This window comes from Maylandia zebra, linkage group LG6, assembly GCF_041146795.1.
Source record: "Maylandia zebra isolate NMK-2024a linkage group LG6, Mzebra_GT3a, whole genome shotgun sequence".
In the NCBI taxonomy this organism is placed as follows: Eukaryota; Metazoa; Chordata; class Actinopteri; order Cichliformes; family Cichlidae; genus Maylandia; species Maylandia zebra.
In genome coordinates this window covers 27,860,609-27,881,880 of record NC_135172.1, presented here as the reverse complement: position 1 = coordinate 27,881,880, position 21,272 = coordinate 27,860,609, and the positions used below count along the sequence as shown (strand labels likewise).

Sequence of the window (21,272 nt, the reverse complement as noted above, 5' to 3'; positions counted from 1 at the left end):
TTTTATTTGGAGTGGGAGTTGAATAATTTTCTAACTTCTAAGGGGGGGTGGGAACTCTGATGAGGGGGTGGTTAAAGAGGATAGCAGAGGGACTAAAGGCAGCGCTTCTTATCAGTAGAGTAACAGACGTGGCGAGGAGAGATGTGACAAAGTTGGTTAGCAGACTGTTTCAAAGTGAATAGCACAGGAAGACGTGCCAAAGCAGTTTTACACTAAAACACGCTGAAAACATGCAGAAAGGAAGGCGGGACGAAAGGAGAGCAGCTTGGAGATAAAGTGTGAGTACAGTGCTGCAGCTGTATTTTTCTTCCTCTAACACCTAAAGAGTAATAACAACACAATATCACACAAACACTGGGAAGTACAGACTAACAGATGTGTCAAACTTAAATCATGTCGTAACATAGCAGGGTAGAGATTAAAAAACAAAGCACACATAGTACCTCAGCACTGCCTGGATGTTGTATGCCTATGAGTTAAAATGAGAGCTTCTGAGGCCCAACAAGGGAAAAACTACCAGGCGTATTTGACAGAGCAAAGAAAATTTAAACTAACAGCTTCATCTGGAGTCTTCATTAGTAGATTTCTTGCAGTTAGATCTGTTAATATATTTTCTGTCTTACAAGACCCTCAGATTCAGGGTCTCTCGTGGGATTCCACCGCTCAGAAAGCCCCGTTACACTCGCTGTTAATCATTACACACTGAGCTTCCACCGGTGGCAGGATACATCAGAGCACATTTGCATTAAATTTGAAGTGCTTTAGTTCACGGCATGTCACAGCTGATAGTGTGTCTCTTCACAGAAAAGGAAGCGCGGCACATACAGACAACGTCTACATATTCAGCCATCATTAGTTTAATTATTCAGCACTGTAGTTTTCCTGCTGTGACAAAATGTATTTGGGGGAAAACTTCTCTATACTGCACTTCTTTCTACATTTTAAACAGTGCATTTAGCAGACATGCAGTTGTTACTTTGCAGATAAGACTTCAAACTTTAGGAGCCTGTTTATGTACCAGTGCAAAGCCATTAAAGCTATAAGCTCTTTCTGCTTGAACGATAATGCAGCAGTAATAATGTCCCACATAGCAGTAATGTTTTTGTTAAGCTTTGCATCTACATTAACCCGTACACACTGTTTAGGGTCAAATTTGACTCATTTTGATAGTGACCGCAGCAAAAAAAAATCAAAAAAATCCAATATCATTCTTTTAGCTTGAAATTTGATGACTTTTCCTAAAGTGACCCAAAAATGAGTATTGTAAAGACTATATAGAAAAACAGAGAGCAGAATTCATGGTTGCATTAATTACTGCAAGTTGTCCAGGTCGTGAAGCAGCAACGCAGCCCCAGAACATCACACTATCACCACCATGTTTGACTGTTGGCATGTTGTTGGAACTCAGACCTTCCAAAAGTCCACAGTCCACAGAATATTTTGCCAAAAGTCTTGGGGATCATCAAGATGTTTGGGTGTTTGTTTGTTTTTTAACAAATGTCAAACGAGCCTGTGCGACCTTTTTCTCCTTGGAACTCTCCCATGGATACATATATTTCCCCAGTCCCTTATTGTTGAAGCGCGAACACTGACCTAAACTGTCTCAGTTTAGGTCACCAATTGAGTCACCAATGCACTCTTGGAGTAATTTTGGTTGGTCAGTTACTCCTGGGAAGGTTCCAAGTTTTCTCCTTTTGTGGATAATGGCTCTCACCATCATTTGCTGGAATCCCAAAGCCCTAGAAATGGCTCTGTAACCATTTCCAGACCGATAGATGTCAATGACTTTGTTTCAAATCTGTTTCTGTAGACTGTCGCATTGCGTGTTTCTTTTTGAGATCTTTTAGCCTACATCACTTTGTCAGGCAGGTTCTGTTTAAGTGATTTCTCAATTCAGCAGGTCTGGCAGTAATCAGGCCACAGAATTAAAAACAGATAATTCACGATTTAAGAGGCAAGTGTGACAAATGTTGCACATATGGAAAAAAAGAGAGAGAGAGAGAAAATAAATCAGGAATTGGGCAAGTACTTTTTCACAACATTATTAGTAAAGGATCCATCTTCTTTATCCACCAACACTGTTAAAGATCATCTCCCATGTCTGGACTTGACACTGATTATAACACAATTCAAATTGCTCGCTATAAATACTCTAGCTCTGACAGAAGACACTGTACCCAAAAAAAAAAGTCCCTTTGAGATAAAGTCATATTGCGCATGTGCGCTGCATCTCCCCACTCCCTGTCCTCTTGTCGCCTTGGTAACGGAAAAGGAGGGGGCTCACGGCCAGAGGGAAGGAGAGGTACCCGGACTCCTCTTTACATGAGCGTTCCTGTTATTGTTATCAGTGTGGTGAATAGATATTACGGCTTCTCGAATTCAGAGCGCCTGTAGGTCGCCCGCTGTCTCCACGAGCTCGTTTGGTCAGGTGAACGGGAGCTGGTGAGTGTGACGACCGTTAGCGGGTGCACGCTAGCAGCTAGCCGTTAACGTTATTATCCAGCGTGACTGGTGAGAGAAACAATGAGGGCGACAGGCTTTGGTAGAGCTAACGTTGGGTAGTCACTTAAAACACGCAGAAAAGGACGCTTTTATTCATGTTATATGCTAAAGCACGTTTGCTCTTAACTTTCATGAGCTTGGCCATTTTATTATTTTTTCAAACAGGGATTTTAAAAAAGGGAGTTTTAGCCTTCATGTAGCCAGAGCATCCTCAGATATCGTACGCTTCAGTTTCCTACATTTGCTGTAGTGTGTAGCTCGAAATAATTGCATTGCAGTGTGGGCTTGTGAGGGCAGGCAGGGAGGGGGCAGAGCTGCATGGCCAGTGAATGAATCAAAGTGACAGCCTCTGCCTCAGTGACCTGTATGTATGATCAGGACTCATGTATCTAGGACTGTGACTTAAAGCATGGCAGCAGGCTGTACACCCTGAAGGACTAAGCTCATCAACATCTTGGCTCGGCCTGCTGCCTGTTACTGTTACCATCTGCCTGCACTGCTTGCTTCACTTAAAGGCTGAGCTCACAAAAACATCTTTTCTTGCTTAGACCCGACTGGTGTCAAAGCCTTGCTCGCAGAGGTTTTTTTTGCATTTCTGGCCAGGCTTTTGAGATTTTTGTGTCCCATGTTTGACGTTTCTGCTGCCAACCCAAAGACAAGACAGCTGATTGTAATTTCATCCGTGGTTCTCTGCCAGAATTATTATATCTGTTTTTTCCAATTAGTTTCCTGTTTTGCTTTTTTCCAAAGTGCAAATTTTAGTTTCGTTTTCATTCGTTTTTAATGATTAAAACTTGAGGTGGGACTTACCAGACGATATAATTACAATACTCAACTCACGATACAGTATTATTGCGATTTTTAACATCTATGCTGAGCATTGCAATAACAAAAATTGCCAATCATGCCCTCAAAGTTAAACTTTGTCAATATCAGATAGAGTCAGTCTGCTATCAGTTTGGGATCAGTCTGGGATTGAATGGAGTGAAGTTGGCAGTTACATCTGCGATCTGCAATAATACATCATTTAACTGTTGTTTAAATCAGCAGGAATTCACATTTAACTATTACATTTAAGCTCAACAACCTTCCAGGTCTATAGGAATAACCAGAACTAACTGACAGCCAGCTAAGTCGAGTCCCCTTGAGTTGTGCAAATTGACATCAACTCATTCAGACCGATAATAACATGTTGGCAATGTATCTGCATTTATCAATTAGACAGCAAACCTTTGACAATCTCTTTAAGAGTGACTGCAGTCAGTTCAAGTCAGACTGTGACTGTTTGCAGAAAGTTTGCCTCGTATTAGACAACCTGTGCATTTACCTTGAGATCAAAAGTAGTTGTGAATGTACAACAGGCTCAAGCTTTGGGAATTTATACAAGGAGGTTGTCGTCCTATTTTTACTCTTGACTGAGCCTTTAGCTTCCTCTGAATTAGGGGGTATATTTGTCAAGCAAAGTGTGTCCATTGTTGGATGGATTTTTGGTTAAATGCAAGTTTGCTAGGCTAACTAATAAATAAAGCCTTTTTAGACAGGGACATTTCTATATATGTTTCTGTTTTATGTTAGATTTCTACACTTTTAGGCGTTCTGAATTGCTGTAAATTTGGTAGTTTTATTGAAAAAAAAAACGTAATATTAAGAATGCTGGCTATTATCTTTGCCCCTATAGTATCAACTATTTATTAAGTATCACACTGTAAAATATAATAATTTCTTTTATTTTAAAAAAGAAAATAATCTTCGAATCAACATCAGAGTTGCTTTCACAGGTATTTGTAATTCCACTGTATAAACATTGAAAAGGTGAAAGAAAAGAACAGTTAGTTCAGTTTTGGGGGTTAAAATGAAATGTAAATGATTTTTCATTGTTTTGACTGGAGGACACCTTTATTAAGAAGACCTGAGTTTGTTCAGTCAGGCATTGATTTCTACACTTGGGGGGTGATCAGGGCTGAGACATACTCTGCTGTGTTGAGCAGATAGAAATAATAGATGGGCAACCTGGGTGTGATGAAGGCTGGAGGTTAGAGCAGCGCTTTTGTAACTCAGGTCAGGTCAGATGCTGCCCCACCTCTGCAGTCTTTCGGGGTAGTTGTTACTCATTAGTGCAAGAACTTCCCCGATTATAAATGCTAGATTTCCAGGAATCAATTAAATTATTCACAGTGCCCTAATTTCAGGTTCTGTCAGGCACTTCTGCACACCAATAGTGGATTTTACTGTTTACACTGTCTGTGTAATATGTGATAACTTAATAAAATAATAACAGCTTAACTCTCCAGTCATTATTCTCAGCTATTCTCATTTGATTTCCTACCTGCTGAGTTAAATGCTTAAGGTCGTGTGGACTCTTGTGGTTAGATGTGAGCATAACGAGTTGATTCAGTTCTGTCTCATATGTTATGTTCAAGCTCAAACTGTGCATGAGTCATCTTTTTATAAATTGATTTATTAACCCCTGGACTTTAACAGCTGATCTGTGTTTCATCAAGATTTCTGCTTATGTTCAAAACATTCTGCACACTTTTAGGAATAAGGTTTATCTCAACCTTTGAAGCAAACTCAAAAAGCACAGGCAGCATTAATCCGAAGATGAATCTTATTTTTAAACTAGAAACTATGCTGCTAAACTCAAATACTGTGTCTCAGAGCTATTTTGCTTTCAGACTTGGACCTCCCTCTCCCTTTTCCTTCCATCTCTGTCATATTCTTCAGCTTTTCTTTTTCTATATGGATGTGTGTGAAATATGAGCGCAGACATAACATCTATCTGTTGGTAAAAAAGAAACAAATGATGTTATAGCAGTTTTTCTTCTCAGTCATCAGCTTTCTTTTGTGCTTTTGTTGTGTGGGGTTTGGGTCGGATGAGGCAGTGGACTGGATCCCTCCTGAAATGTACATCTGTGTCCATGTTGGGACCTTCAGATGTCTTGATTTGTTTAATTGAAAACTCAAAGATATTTACTTTATTACATAACTGACAAAGAAAAATAAATGTTAGCCACATTTAAGTCTCTTCAACTTCTCTTAACTTTTATTTTAATCAGCTAGTTCATTCATTCATTCATTAATACAGTTCACATGGTTATGAAATTTGAAAGTGACAGTTATGCATTAATTACATTTTTCATACGTAAACTCCATGTGTCTGCTAGCCTTGAGTACCACAGCTCCAGTCAGTACCAGATTTTTTTAGGAAGGAGGAAGGGGAGGAGTTCATAAACTGTGATCATAACGTATTCTCCTTTTCAGTCCTTTTTCAATGCCTCGGTATAATGTCAAAAACAGAAGATGTTCCTAATATGCTCATCTCAGACATGAGAACAGAAATCCCTTTTGTTTACAAGGGGCAGCCAATGAGAAGAAGACTTTATGGGAGAGAATAGGGCTAAAATAGTATTTCATACAGTGGATGAAATAAGAGGTAATTGAGACTCACTTTAAAGTAAAGAAACATTATTCTGAACTGTGAATCATGCAAAGCTACTCTAGTAGAGTCTAAGAATAACAGCATGGAGTTGGACATGAGCACAGTAGGCGCTCTTCAAGGAAAACTTTATTGTAAACATCTGATTTTGCTCACCTCATAATGTTTGTATAGCTCCAGCTTCATATTTTTAAAATAAACAGATAAAACATTTGTTTTACAAGCACCTTTCATCATAACCATCAAAATCTGGGAAGCAAATTATACAACTACACCAATTATACAAAGCAGTGTTTGCCTGACTAGATGAATTTGAGGATTTTTCTGTTGTTTGGGTGATCGAAGCCTGCTGCAATAACCCATTTCTTCAATGTAGAACGAGTAACTAGAGGAGAGGCCTCGGCTGATCCACTGACCTACTTCCTCGTCATTTTTTCAGTGTGACTTATTTTCATCTTCCTTCCTTTTCTGTAGACATGTCAGACATCGTTCCTCCAGAGGTTAGACCCAAACCAGCTGTCCCTGCCAAACCCCCAAACGTGGGGGCTCCTTCTCCTTCTAGCCCCTTCCCACCCCAGGGCCTGGGTGTCGGAGGAGGCGGCATCTCTGCTCCCCCACCGAGCGCCATTCCAGTTCCCATTGGAAGTCATGGTGGCAGTCACAGCGTGGGTCATGGCATAGGACACAGCGTTAGTCACGCTGGAAGTCACGCTGCACCACACAGCGGCGGTCACGGTCATGGTGGCTCCCACAGCTCCAGCGGGGGATCCACTCTGCTGGGATACATTGGTATCGACACCATCATTGAGCAGATGAGGAAGAAGACCATGAAGACGGGTTTTGACTTCAATATCATGGTAGTAGGTACGTCACAGTAGACTTGCTTTATGCCTGGACACTTTCTTCCTGTATGGTGCTCCAACCTTAATTCTTCTGCCTTTCACTTCAGGTCACAGTGGTCTGGGAAAGTCAACCCTGGTGAACACCTTATTCAAGTCCCAAGTGAGCAGGAGGAGTGCAGGATGGGCTCGTGATGAGAAGATCCCCAAAACTGTGGAGATCAAGGCAGTGTCTCATGGTGAGTGCAAGGACAGAGAGGCTGCTCTTTCTTTAGAGCCAGGCATTTATATAGCACTTAATTAAAGAGAGAAAATGAACAATCTTTGGCCATGTTCTTAAAAGTCCCACATAGCCTACTTATAGTTCATCAGTGCACCCTGGAAGCTGCCAAGAAATCTAAGCAGCTGAAGGATGGGCCAACTTCTGCCTCTCCTGCAGGCACTTTTGATCACTTGTTGTTTTCGACTGTCCGTGTGCTGGGAATTTAATTGTCATGAATTAATTTTTCAAGCTGCTCTGTAATAACTCTCTTATGTGTCATATAAATAAATCAATGCTGAGACCTACCTTATTTGCGTTTTGTAGCTGTACAGACAAAGTCGAAAGAAGGTTAGGTTTTCATCACTGTCTGTTGGTGAAATCTCTAAAAATGAACAGATGCTGAAATTCAGTTCAGAGATGGCTGAAAAACAGCAAACAGATCTCTGCTCAGTTTTCTGCTGTCATGTGCCAGTGCACAGTTGGGCACACTGTGGGTTTCCAGGCAATATTTACAATGTAGAAACGTTTTTCATTAAAGACAGGCACAAAATCAAGGGCAGGGATTGCTCAGTAGGTAGAGTATTCGCCCCATGATCGGAAGCTTGGGGGTTCAAATCCACTGAACGGCTACCCTGAGGTACTATTGAGCAAGGGTCTCTACACACTGCTCCCTGGGCGCTGGATTGGTAGTTGCGTACTGCTTCACTGAATGAATGGGTTAAGTGCAGAGGACTAAGCAATCCCCTACGGTATTAATAAAGTATGCATTATTATTATAAAGGTACAATATCCAAAAATAAATAAATAGATAATAATAACATTTAAAAAACAAGCTGACAGGAACATGTAGCAAGAAATATGATGGAAAACCAAGGCTAAAGATCTGATAGTAGCTGATTGGCAGCAGAGGTGTAGAGGTCAGGTGGTGCTGAATGATCCTGGCATGGTACTTGAGTAGTCGATGTTCAATGCAGAGATTTGCACACATGTCTACATGTTGTTGCTGCATGCTGTCACCAGGAGGCAGTGTTAAAAGCATGTGGAAGAACCTCTAATGTGGTCACTGCTGTTTGTGCTTGTTTGTCCTTTAGCTTAGCCTCTGCAACAAAGACAATAGTAAGAATATACAAAACAAACTGTTTTATCTTTATTGTTATTTTATGCTTCCTCTCCTGTTTGTGGTTGACTTTGATGTTCAAGCCAACTTAAAAAAAAAGAAAACTAAAACTGTTTGTTTCGATATTTTGTGTTCTGTTGCAAAAAAGAAAATACTTTGCCTTGTGGATATCCATTGGATTTGTCAATCTCAGGCTGCTGGAGTTTCATGCACACTTAAGATAATCCTTTGAATATGTTTTTGCTACTAAAGACTGCAGATTTCTGCTGCCGCCCTGTTTACTTTGAAAGTACAGTGATAGTGGTGGAATAACTTCAGCAAAACAAAATAGCTATAGTGTTTTAGGATAGACTTGGGAAGTTGTGAGCTTACCTTTTAAGGCTGGGTCATCATGTTTTATAACACAACATCAAGTAAAACAGGCTTCTGATATTTCTACACTTTTTTTACATCTTGTTTATGATGGACTGTTTGGAGTTTGACAGATTAAAAAGGAGCTTCAATTTTGTATTAAAACTTTTTTGTGTTATTTTCTTATCCAACGTTTAGATTGTATGGCAGATTTGTTTGGTCTGCTGCTGCTTATAGTTTATTCTGTCTTTCTGTCTGTAATTGTTTCTCCAATACACAGATTAATTAAGAAGAAATCCTTTGGAAGAATTAAACATGATTTTTTTGAGATACAGAATCAGTTATAATATTTGGCAATTAGACCCATCATAGCAGCAGAATGCCAGCATCCAGAGTCCAGACACTGGTGGTGGTGAGGATGAAGATGACGGCTTGGATGGAGCTCTGAAATGGTGAGGAAGTGGGTTGCCGAGATTTAAAGTATGCAGAATGCAGGCTTATTGGTTCGCTGAAGGCAAGCAAGAAGATGATTGGGAAAGAGCAATGATATCAGTATTGACTTTGACAGCATTGGAAAAGTGGATGTGTTGAAAAGTATAGATCATAGCAGCTGAACACCCAGGATAGCAGGCAGATGAGTGATAACAGTGTTTTTTTAAGCTCCAGTGCATTTGACCTCACAGGGCCAACATATTGCAGGGTGTTGCTCACTATCATTTTAAGATCTGCTGGCGTGCTGCGTGTGCTTTCATTTCACTTGTGTTTGACTGACTGGGGGTTTAAAAGGGTCTTACTTAACCTCAGTGAAGTTTCTGAGAGTGCGGGCAGTCGGTCATATTTCACAGGAGTCACAAAGCACCACATCGCTGAACTCAGTTTGTGGAGCCTGATCAAAGCTAGGACCAACCATGACCCAATTTAAAGCCCAAAGTATTTGTGAGTAAAATGCGAGATAACCTCAGAGCTCAGAGTTATGTCTCCATGGTAACAACCGTAGATCAGCCTGACAGCTTATGCAAAGATGTAAACATAGCTCAATTTGTGGCTCACTTTCAAAGTTACAGGATGAGGAATCAGAAAGCTGTTCTTGTAGAACATCTGTGTAACTGAGAAGCTTTCCACTCAGGTAACAGGGGCAAGCAGTGACAGTCAGCCGTGTGCTTGATTTGAATAAAGTTTTAAATTATCCACAGTGCAGCCCAAACGAATCGCTATTTACAGCTACTCTGTATAACATTTGAAAATGTCGTATTTTGGTGCCCCTCCCCCACTATTAGTATCAAATCCTCACTGTGGCAGACAGCTCACTATGTAGCATTCAAGCCTGTGCTCATTATGCCTTCTGGGACCTAGCTGCCATTTGCACGTCCTTGACGACTTATGAGCTCCCGAGGAAACTGTAGGGACATGTCAAGCCTGTGGGCTGCTACAGTTTACGTGATCATGCTCCCATTGCCTGCAGATGACAGTACCCTGATATTATTATGCCAGGAGACTAAGCATAAAAAATTCTGGCCATGCTATTAATATTGTATTTGCTGTTTGTGTGATTATGGCAAACACGAACATTCAGTCATTATGTTGAATATTCAAGTTTTTATTTATTTTTAAATAAAAACATTAAATGTGTTCTTCTTCTGTGGTAAAGGTAAGTACATTCTTGGTTTAGACACTACCTTTGCCCCCTTCAGCATAAATAACTTCTTGTAGGTGTGTAATTGCTTTCTGCGACTTTCTATGTGAAATTCCTTCAGTTATTGGATGTTAGAGGATGTTGGCTGTGCAGGAATTGGTAGTTGCACAGACTGCGTCACATCCTGAAGAACACTTTGAAATGATGCAGACGCTACCCAGACCCCGGACATCTCCTAAACTGCTTTCGCCACTGTCTTGTTTATCTAAAAGAGCTGGTCTTTGCCTTTATTGCCACTGGTTAACAGTCAGTTTTCTCTGATGCTCTCTTTGAAAAGCAGAAGCTATTTCCTGGCAGGCATTTCATGGAGGTGCATGCACTACCTTACCTGCAAATCCTGTGATGAAATTTTGCAGCTCTGTGAGATTTTAAATTATGGGCAGCATAGTGGTTAGTGAAATCATCTCACTGATTGGCTTGGGCCTCTGTATGTGGAGTTTTTGGGTCGGTTTTGACTCTGGCTTCAGGCGATAGATTGATTGATCCTGGACAAACGAATTTCTTGTAGCCACTTGTAGATTTTTTTATTTTTATAGTAGAACATCCTAAATCTCTGAGGTTTAGTTCCACTACTTGGTACATAATCTGGAAAATTTCAAGGTGAAAATCATGTACCTTATTTTTCCAAATAATTTGTTTATTATATAATTAAGTTTTAAAATAACTTCTAAATATGATGTTTATCTCTCACTGTATCACTTGTATCTATGGCCATTGTTCAAAAAAGAAGAGAAAGATTTGCATGTCAAGTGCACTGCCTCACAAATGTGCTTCTGGAAGAATGGTTACATATTCCCATAAACACAGGCCTATACCTTCTGCAAAACCTTCCCAGAAGACTTGAAGCTGTTATTATTTATTTTGCTGATTTCTTTGTGTGAACATGTTTTTGTTTTTTTGTTTTTTTTAGTTATTGAAGAGGGTGGTGTGAAGATGAAGCTGACAGTTGTCGACACTCCGGGCTTCGGAGACCAAATCAATAACGACAACTGGTGAGATTTCCAGCTCCGGCACTGTTAAAGCATCATAAATGTCATAATAACTGCCTTATATCACCGAGGACAAATCTCCACCTTTCATCTTTAAAAACTGTATTCAAGGTTTAGGAGTGAATCAGTGCTCCCTCAAACATGTTTTTTCCTGCCTCGGTGATGTTTTGCATCTGTTGTATCCACAGCTGGGAGCCCATCTCCAAATACATCAATGAGCAGTATGAGAAGTTCCTGAAGGAGGAGGTCAACATCACCAGAAAGAAGCGAATCCCGGACACCAGGGTGCACTGCTGTCTCTATTTTATCTCCCCAACCGGACACTCGTAAGTTAAGCTTTGGCTGTATGGAAGTAAATCAATCAGACCATCTTTGAGTATCTGATTCTTTAAGGGATGTGGGGTTTTTTAAGTAATCTGTAAATGGTAAATGGCCTGTATTTGTATAGCGCTTTACTTGGTCCTTAAGGACCCCAAAGTGCTTTAGACATTCAGTCATTCACCCATTCACACACACATTCACACACTGTATGCTGCTGCTGCAACCCGTTCTCACTCCCAAAGCGTAACATTTTACGCTAGGTGACAAATCGTCACCATATTACGTTTTCGGCTACCCACCACGTTCCTAAATGACGACCTCGGAAAACAGAGGAAATATGAGAACCGTCTGGACTGAATCTACACATGTTCGCTCTTTTTCTTCAAATCGCTTAGAAACACGCTATTTAACATCATTAAAGTCCTGGTTAAGGTCAGGAATACGGTTATGGTCAGGGCTAGGGATAAGGTTAGGTTTAGGGCTGGAATACAGGGCTGGAACGTCTATTACCGCGGGATCGTCATTGCACTGGATTCCAGCCATAACCCGCTGCGTACCATAAGAACGCCGAAGGTCTCCTTTCGTGTTCCTCAGGAACGCCGCGGGACGTGACAAAACGTCGACATGTTACGCCTCAGGAGTGAGAACGCTCTGGCTGGCTGGTGAGACACACACGCACAAAGCTCACAGTGTTAATGTCTCTTTATTCAAAAAACATTTAATTTCACTTTATCAAAGCCTTAAATTGAGTGTGCTACTTTATATTGCAGACAGCACACACCTCTCTCTCCTTTTCACAATTAGCTCCTGCTGACAAGTGTGAAATTGCTTTCTAATGAATAAGTGGATACAGTCTTTTGTGTATTACTGCCAGCGTATCTCATCTTTCTTAGCCAGGGTAATTGAGACCGACAGGATGTCTTATGTGCAAGCAAACAAGAGCTGGGACACAACCTTTGTTCAATGATAAGCCCACTTGAAAAAAAAAGATTCTCACTGTAAGTCTTTTGTAATCGCTGCAAGGCCAAGGAAAGGTAATGAGACGTATGAGAAATGACAAATGAATTCCAGACGCCTCCTTCTTTTATTCAGTGTTTATGAGCTTCCACATCTCCTATATCTGCCCTCATGACTCACTGTAATTATTTGTCCTTCTGCTTCAGTCTTCGACAGCTAGATACTGAGTTCATGAAGCGCCTGAGTCACTCGGTCAACATTATTCCCGTCATTGCCAAAGCAGATACACTGACCATTGAGGAGAGACAGGAGTTCAAGCAGAGGGTGAGTTTCACCAATAATCTGACTTCAAAATGTCTTTCTTCATAGATATTTACTGATGAGTGTGCAAAGCTGCTGTAATAAACATTTTATACCAGCAGTGGATCCAAGTTACTAAACTCTACAGCTAAAAAGTTTTCTCAGTGATTTGACTTCTCATCCAGAACCTCAGTGACCTTCAGTGAACTTTTTTCTGATTACTTCATGTTCTCAGGCACTAATTTTTAAGTCTTATTCAATGATCCCAAGGCCAGTAAACACAGAATGTGGGGCGAACTGTTTGCCAGCCACTAGCAATTTGGCCCAGAGACAGTGATTTACCTGTCAAGTCATACACCTGAAAATACCAACAATAAGATAAGATAAGATAAGATAAGATAAGATAACCTTTATTAGTCCCACACGTGGGAAATTTGTTTTGTCACAGCAGGAAGTGGACAGTGCAAAAGTTATGAGGCAAAAATTAGAATACAATAAGAATAAATACAGTACACAACTGTACAGAATAGAATAAAATAAAATACTATATACAGTAGAATAAAATAAAATAAATATACAATAAGATAAAAATAGAATACAAATACAAATACTATATACAACTGAGTAAAAATACAACGATGACAGAAAGGATTATTGCACTTAGTATTATTGCATATGTATGGATGTGTGTGCTTGATCAGTTAAAGTCTTTATTATGGAGTCTGACAGCAGTGGGGAGGAAAGACCTGCGAAATCTCTCCGTCCCACACCGTGGGTGCCGCAGTCTCCCACTGAAGGAGCTGCTCAGTGCTGTCACAGTCTGCTGCATGGGGTGGGAGATGTTGTCCATCAGGGATGACAGCTTAGCCGCCGTTCTCCTGTCACTCACTACCTCCACTGGGTCCAGAGGGCATCCTAGAACAGAGCTGGCCCTTCGGATCACCCTGTTCAGTCTCTTCCTGTCCCCAGCAGAGATGCTGCCGCCCCAGCAGACCACACCATAAAAGATAGCAGAAGCCACAACAGAGTCATAGAAGGTCTTTAGGAGTGGGCCCTCCACTCCAAATGACCTGAGTCTCCGCAGCAGGTACAACCTGCTCTGCCCTTTCCTGTAGAGGGCGTCTGAGTTATGAGTCCAGTCCAGTCTGTTGTTCAGATGAACACCAAGGTACCTGTAGCTGTCCACAGCCTCAATGTCCATACCTTGGATGTTCAGTGGTTGCAGTGGAGAATGCTTGTGCCTGCGGAAGTCTACCACCAGTTCCTTGGTTTTACTGGCGTTGATCTGGAGGTAGTTCAGCTGGCACCAGTCCACAAAGTCTTGGGTCAGACCTCTGTACTCCTTGTCGTCCCCATCAGTGATGAGGCCGACTATTGCAGAGTCATCAGAGAGCTTCTGCAGGAAGCACTGGGTGGAATTGTGGGAGAAGTCTGCAGTGTAGATGGTGAAGAGGAACGGAGCCAGAACCGTTCCCTGTGGGGCCCCCGTACTGCAGACGACCCTGTCCGACACACAGCCCTGAGTCCTCACATACTGTGGTCGGTCGGTGAGGTAGTCCAGGATCCAGGTAGTGAGGTGATGGTCCACTCCAGAGTTCACCAGCTTGTCCTTTAGAACCGAGGGAAGAATGGTGTTGAAGGCACTGGAGAAATCAAAGAACATGATTCTCACAGTGCTTCCAGCGGTCTCCAGGTGAGCGAGGGAACGATGTAGGAGGTGAATGACGGCATCATCCGCGCCAATGCCAGGCTGGTAGGCAAACTGAAGTGGGTCCAGTGATGAGCTTATTAGGCGCCGAAGCTGAGCCAGGACCAACCGCTCCAGGGTCTTCATCAGGTGGGATGTCAGAGCCACCGGCCTGTAGCTGTTGAGGTCCTTGGGGCGTGAAGTCTTTGGCACTGGTACAACACAGGAGGTTTTCCAGAGCTGTGGGACTCTTCCCAACCTCAGGCTCAGGTTGAAGAGGTGCTCCATCACCCCACACAGTTGGTCCGCGCAGGACCTGACGACCCTCGAGCTGATGCCATCTGGGCCCGCTGCCTTCTTGCCATTAATCCTCCTCAGTTCCCTCCTAACCTGGGTGGTTGAGAGAGACAGGCTGGAGCCTTGTGTTGAGTGTGTATTGGATGCTGTTGTTGGGGGTGGGGAGGAGTGAGCAGGGTGAACAGAGGAGGTGTGAAGTGTCTGAGGTGGAACAGCAGCAGTGGGGGTGGGTGAGTCTGCAGCCGATGTTGCAGACTGCCTCATGGCTGAGTCAAATCTGTTGAAGAAATGATTCAGTTCATTTGCCCATCTCACATCCCTCCCAGGCAGAGAGTTCTGCTGTTTGTCATCAATCATCAAACCGATTGTTCAGATAGTTTTAAATGTGAAGAAATGCAGTATTTTTACCTGTTCCTGTCCATCCAACGCAACAGAATTAAGAAGGAGTTAAAAAGAACATCTGTGTGCAGATAAACTATTAGTTTAATTTGCTAAGAAATTCAATTCAATTCAGTTTCCCAGATTTCTTGTATGCTTTGCTGATAGTAGTCATCCACCCCAGGATTCGGTGTTTACTCCACTACATTTATTTTAAAGTTTCAGTTACTAATTACATTTCTGACATAGATTTATAATATTAAATATAAATCTACTAATAGATTATTAATCTATGGTAGGTTTATAAATTAAGCTAGCAATGTATGAAATCATTTTCCTGTTTGTAGGCCAGTAAAAATACACAAGGGGCTGGTAAAAGTCTGTCCTGGCTGTTTCCCAGTAGAGAAAAACTGAATGAATTAATTAAAAAAGACTTTTGGTCCTTTGTGCAGTGTTGGGTACCGTTGTGACTAATGTTTTTTTTTTTATTCATTTTTCCTTGCTTTTGTCTGCACTCCAGGTAAGGAAGGAGCTGGAGATGAGCGGGATTGAATTTTACCCACAAAAAGAGTTTGATGATGACATGGAAGACAAGAGTGACAACGATAAAATCAGAGTAAGTCGCTTTTTTGTCTCACACGATATTTGTGGAGCGATTTTCTTCCTTGGCATTAGAATGAATCTTTGATACTCAGCTTTAACCCAGCCTCTTTCACAAACATGCAGCGAGTCCTCTAAGCAGAATGCCAGGGCACTTGGGCATGTGGTGCATTTGTTTCATCTCATAAACCTCGCGTAGCTCTCTTCGGTACACTGAACCATGTTCAAATGTCTCTGTTCACAGGAGGCGATGCCCTTTGCTGTGGTGGGGAGTGACAAAGAATATCAAGTGAACGGCAAACGGGTTCTGGGGAGGAAGACAGCGTGGGGAATTGTGGAGGGTGAGTCAAACGCTCTCCATGAACGAGTTTCTCTGTTTGGTTTTTTACACAGGACTGATGTTGATGGATTTCTGTCTCTGTTTTTCTGCTTTGTGCAGTTGAAAATCCAAACCATTGTGAGTTTGCTCAGCTGAGAGATTTTCTGATCAGGTAAAACTTTCTTTTAAAGCATTTTTTTAAATAATAATGCAAAAAAAGTGGAATAAAGAAATGAAATAAAACAAAGAAAAAAATCACTTTTCTCTATTAGTAAACTTTCTCAGCATTTTAACAGTAACACAAATGTATTGATCGCCAGTAACTGGTCACTTTATTAGGTACACAGTGCTAGTATTGGGTTGCCCAACACCGTCTGACTGAACTGATGATACAAGGCAGAGTATCCATGCTTTCAGGATGTTAAGGCCAAAATTCTGACTCTAGCATCTGAATGTCACAGCAGAAATCAGTCCTCTTCAGACCAGATGACATTTTTTAATTTTCCATTGTTTTGTAAGCCCCTGCAAACTGCAGCATCAGTTTCCTGTTTCTAGCATTGCTGAAGTGACACCTAGAGTGCTCTTCTGCTGCTGTACCCCATCTGCTTCAAGATTCAGTGTGCTGTGCATTAAGAGATGCTCTTCTGCATACCTGGGTTGTAACAATTATTTAATTGAGTTAATGTTGCATTCCTACCAGCTTGAAGCAGTCTGGCCACTCTCCTCTGTTCTCTGACATCAACAAACCTTTTTCTCTTAGAGAATTTCCACTCACTGGATATTTTCTTGCTTTCAGACTACTCTCTGTAAACTCTAGTTATGATTTCTGATCCTCAATTTGAACTTCTACGTGCCTGGATGCATTGAATTGCTGCCATGTGATTAGCTAATTACCGTATTTCCCGGACTACAAAGCGCACCTGAATATTAGCCGCACAAGCTAAAATCAGGGGAAAATCCTGTTTTGTAGCCGCACCTGACTAAAAGCCGCAGGTGTTTCAATGTTGACTTATCATATGTAAGAGAATATGCACAAATCGAATTGTCAGGAAAGAGATGGCTGTTTGGAGACATCACTTTTATTAATATTTTGAAAAACAAGTTATGGGTACATATTTGCATAACTTTTTAGGTATATGTACAAGTAGCGGTAATTACAAGTAGGAAACATGTACTGTGCTTCATAAATGAGTAACAAATGTAGTACATAACAATAACCTACAGCACACCAGAAAAATAGATTGGACTACCTTTTAGGCTCAGGTGCAGTGACACGGCTTTAACAAGAAGAAAAGTCAGTCATTCACCACCATCTTCCTGCGCACTAAAACCACCAAAGTCCTCTTCTCCAGTGTCGGATACGAACAGGCTCAGGATGGCTACGTCATCCACTCTCACCTTCTTTCCTTTGTTGTCAGTGTCAGAGTCGAACACCCTCTGAAGGGCCGTGGCGGTGTCCTCCTCTCCATCATGCAGCAGTCCAGCCCTTCGAAATCCGTTGGTGATCATGGATGTTTTTACACTTTTCCACGCTGTCAGATTCCACCGGTGGAGTTGGGCATAACTTGCTTTTCGCACGTTTATCGCCGCACATCATCCACGACTCCCGCTGAACGCATAGCACTACTTTGAAGTTTGTTTTTCGCGCTACTTTTACGGCACTATGTTGCCTGGCGGATGGACATGTGACCAACATACCACTCTTGAACCCGATACTGTGTGTCTGATCACATGCCCTTCCGCCAGGCAACGTAGTGCCGTACAACACCGGAACAAACAAAACAAATCGTCTTACGATATGACAAAAATCATGGACAATCCATAGAAAAGCCGCACCTGACTAAAAGCCGCAGGGTTCAAAGCTGGTGCAAAAAGTAGCGGCTTATAGCCCGACAATTACGGTAGATATTTGTGTTAACAAGCAGTTGAGCAGGTGTACCTAACAACGTGGCCAGTGAGTATAAATTTTATTTAAGTGACCATTTGGTCTCTGAAACGTCAGAAAAACAGTTAAAATTTGTAGGGTGGATTTTTGTTCTGATAAACTGGGATAGTTTAACATCACAGAAAGAGCAAATATTCACATTTAAAATAAATTACATTAATTAATTATAGTTTTATGAAGATGGGTCCTGATCAGCTATTTGATAAAGCGATTAAAGTTATTTCCTCTCTAAAAAAAATTAAAGCATTTTTATTATAATAAATGTGAAATGTTTTCAAAGCGGTTTTTGAATATAAGACTATGCAATTTTCTTTGATTGTGAGAAAACGTTTGTTTCTTGTGTTTGCTGTTGTGGAGGATTTTACCATTTTATTACCACAACACAAGAACAACAATACTGTATTTCAAAACACAGTAACTCTTATCCCTTCCTCTGTCAAATGAACGTACTTAACTAATAACTCGCCCACTCTCTGTATTTACATTCATCTTTTGAAGGTCTCACCTGCAGGATCTGAAGGAAGTCACTCATAACATTCACTATGAAACGTACCGTGCCAAGAGACTGAATGAGAACGGAGGTCTGCACCCCATATCATCCGCTGATACCCAGGAGAGCAACCTGTAGTCAGAGAGAGAGTGAAAACAATGAGTCCAATAGATGAATCTACAAAATACTATAATCCTTATCACCACAGCATTGCTGCATGCGTGGAAAAGAAAATTAATGTGTTAAGAATTGGTGTCATTTAATCCCCAAACTCCACCCATCCTTTTCTTCATATTCTTCCCCACCAAGCATATCAAACCCCTCTGTTACCATTTTCCATTCATCCCAGTGAGTCTTTGGAGGAAAGACATAATGTAAAAGAGACTTAGTGCCGGTAACGTTTTTTCCACTGCCAGCGCCTTTTCTCATTGTTCAGAGTGTACATGGAAAGTGCTCGTGTCTCTCGTGTACGGGAGGCTGATTTTTAAGCCTGTGTGTTGTGTAGCAACTGACAGCCGAGTTTAGACAAACAAAGTGATTTGCTCTAAATATTAAAATCATAATTCCTGTGTAGCAACGGTGCATTAGCCGGCTCTGCGGCTGGCTCTGTTGAAATTGCCGATTTTAAATTCTGAGCAGCAGCTGTTCATTTAAAGGAAGAATCCCAGCGGCTTTACTGTCAAGAGGGTTTAACGAACATTACAAGCTGTGCTGCCTTCTTTAATAACCGAGTCCACGAAGGAAAATAATGAACTTTCTTTTGAGAGTTGCAGCATTAGTCACATGTAAAATGCAGTTTATAAGGAGTCCACATGGTGAGTGACTGCTCGCTGCCGATTCAGTGATTCACGGTAACAAACACAAATTTAGCTGTTCATGCAGATGCAGCTCACCGTGTTTTGTTTCAGCACAGTGCTCATACAGGAAACTGCATCTGTGTTCACTTGCAGCAATGAGCTGTGCTCTTGGAGTTCCACCATGCATATTTTATCAAGGTTCAGACTGATTTTTGTTAGATGTTTCCTGTTTAAATAGTTGACAGGCAATAGATGCAGGAATTATAACAAATTGCATATACAAGCTTTCCCAGCTGGAATGACTTGTTTTTGGTCTTTGAGAGCCACTACTATCAGTGCAAACGTTGTTTTGTTTAAATATTTTTGGTTGTTGTTTTTTTCTTTATCATTACCATTCATGGCAAGTAGCCATTCAATAAAATATTATATTAAACCCGAAAGAAATCCCATCACTGGTTTGGTCATCGCATCTTTTTTTGCACACAGGAGAGCAGGAGAATTGAAATATTTTTGATATATTTGTATTAATATTCAATTCCTGCTGTGCACCACTTGGTGGCAGCATGCTGCCACATTAAAGAAGTTTAACGGAGCAGCTCCATCTGCCCCAGATGTTCTGACTGCTGAGATTTTTTTCTCAAATATGTCACATCCAGTTCTGATGAAGTTTACTCTTCTGCTGTCAGCAGCAAAGACATTGGGTTTACAAAAAACTTTGATAATATCACCCTTTTCATAATATTATAACATTGCCAAGGGGTTTGCCAGGTTTTCTTCAGGAACTAAATATGATATTCTGCCACAGGCTGTCTGCATTAGAACACAAACTACAAATCTTTTAACATATCTCAATCTTTTTTTAAATCCATTCAGCCTTTTTAATCAATCATATGTATTTGTATGATTTTGAAATCAAGTGTGTGCAACAGTATGGTAGTAGTTGTCCGTGATTTTAGTGCAGTCAGAGGTTTTCGAGCAGAAATCTGAAGCAGTGTTAATGAACCATTGTTCCTGTGTTTATGTGCATGCTTGTGTTAATATTGCCTGTTTGATTACAGCCAGTCGGTTGACTCATTCCTGCAACTTCACATCCACTAACAGTTACTGTGTTTCTGAATGCGTGATGTGTAAATTTAATTGATATATCATAAGGTAAAGCGCTGCTGTCTTACCCCCAAACTAAGCTGATGGCCCCCACGCACACACGTATCACCCAGCCCTGTCACTCAGTGAAAACTCGCAATGTACATTTATTTAACAACTTCTCACAAAGTTGCTGTGACACACCGATGTATGATTTCCTGTCTTGTATGGAGTTATTTTTACATTATGTCTTATTATTGTAACTTATTCTTTATTTAATAAAAACACATGATCAAGTTCTTAGAATTTTGTCATGATTTCTCTTCTGAATGTTCACATAACCAACTGTGTGTTGTTGTCTTTGTTGTTTATAATGATGTTACATACTGTGTCAGTGAAGTCCATAATTTATTGGAAAAAGATGCTCTTTTTATAGTTTTAGTGTACACCACCACTGTGGATTGTAAATCAATCAATATGCGATTGACGTGCAGACTTTCAGCTTTAATTTGAGAGGTTTTACAATTTCAGAGGTTAAAAATTAATGGGACAATTGACTCACAAGCAGTTCATGGCCAGGTGCTCCCTTGTTGTTTCATCAGAAATAAAGCAGACATGAAGTCAATTCAAAGTGATTAATTTTTATTTTATAGCTTTTCATTGCAATTTTAAATATGAATCCAAAAATAATCTCAAGTGCAACCGAAGAAGATCATCATTAAACAGAAAAAGACTGAAGAAAAAACTTGGATGAGTGACGACACATTTCTCCTACTGAAAACACTCCGTCCAAATGAAGAGAATCAGCTGTCTAGGATGTCCTTAACTGCAGCGGTCCCCAACCCCCAGGCCTCGAAACGGTACCGGTCCGTGAATCGTTTGGTACCGGGCCGCGAGAGTTGAGGCTCA

At 41.0% G+C, this 21,272-nt stretch overlaps 1 protein-coding gene across 3 annotated transcripts; it reads left to right on the top strand.

The window, feature by feature from the left end:
• The first annotated feature begins 115 nt into the window (after positions 1-115).
• Positions 116-20,662, top strand: septin3 (septin 3). Of its 3 annotated transcripts, none has more exons than XM_004567892.3 (10): positions 116-278; positions 6,413-6,802; positions 6,888-7,016; positions 11,111-11,192; positions 11,378-11,515; positions 12,674-12,791; positions 15,650-15,745; positions 15,974-16,070; positions 16,169-16,220; positions 18,492-20,662. In XM_004567892.3, the coding sequence occupies exons 2-10, from the start codon at positions 6,415-6,417 to the stop codon at positions 18,619-18,621; spliced, it is 1,230 nt and encodes a 409-aa protein (XP_004567949.2). In that variant the 5' UTR covers positions 116-278; positions 6,413-6,414; the 3' UTR covers positions 18,622-20,662. The 3 variants fall into 3 exon arrangements, with proteins under 3 accessions (XP_004567949.2, XP_004567951.2, XP_004567950.2); XM_004567894.3 differs by lacking the exon at positions 116-278 and adding an exon at positions 2,245-2,302; XM_004567893.4 differs by lacking the exon at positions 116-278 and adding an exon at positions 2,250-2,442.
• The last annotated feature ends 610 nt before the right edge of the window (positions 20,663-21,272 follow it).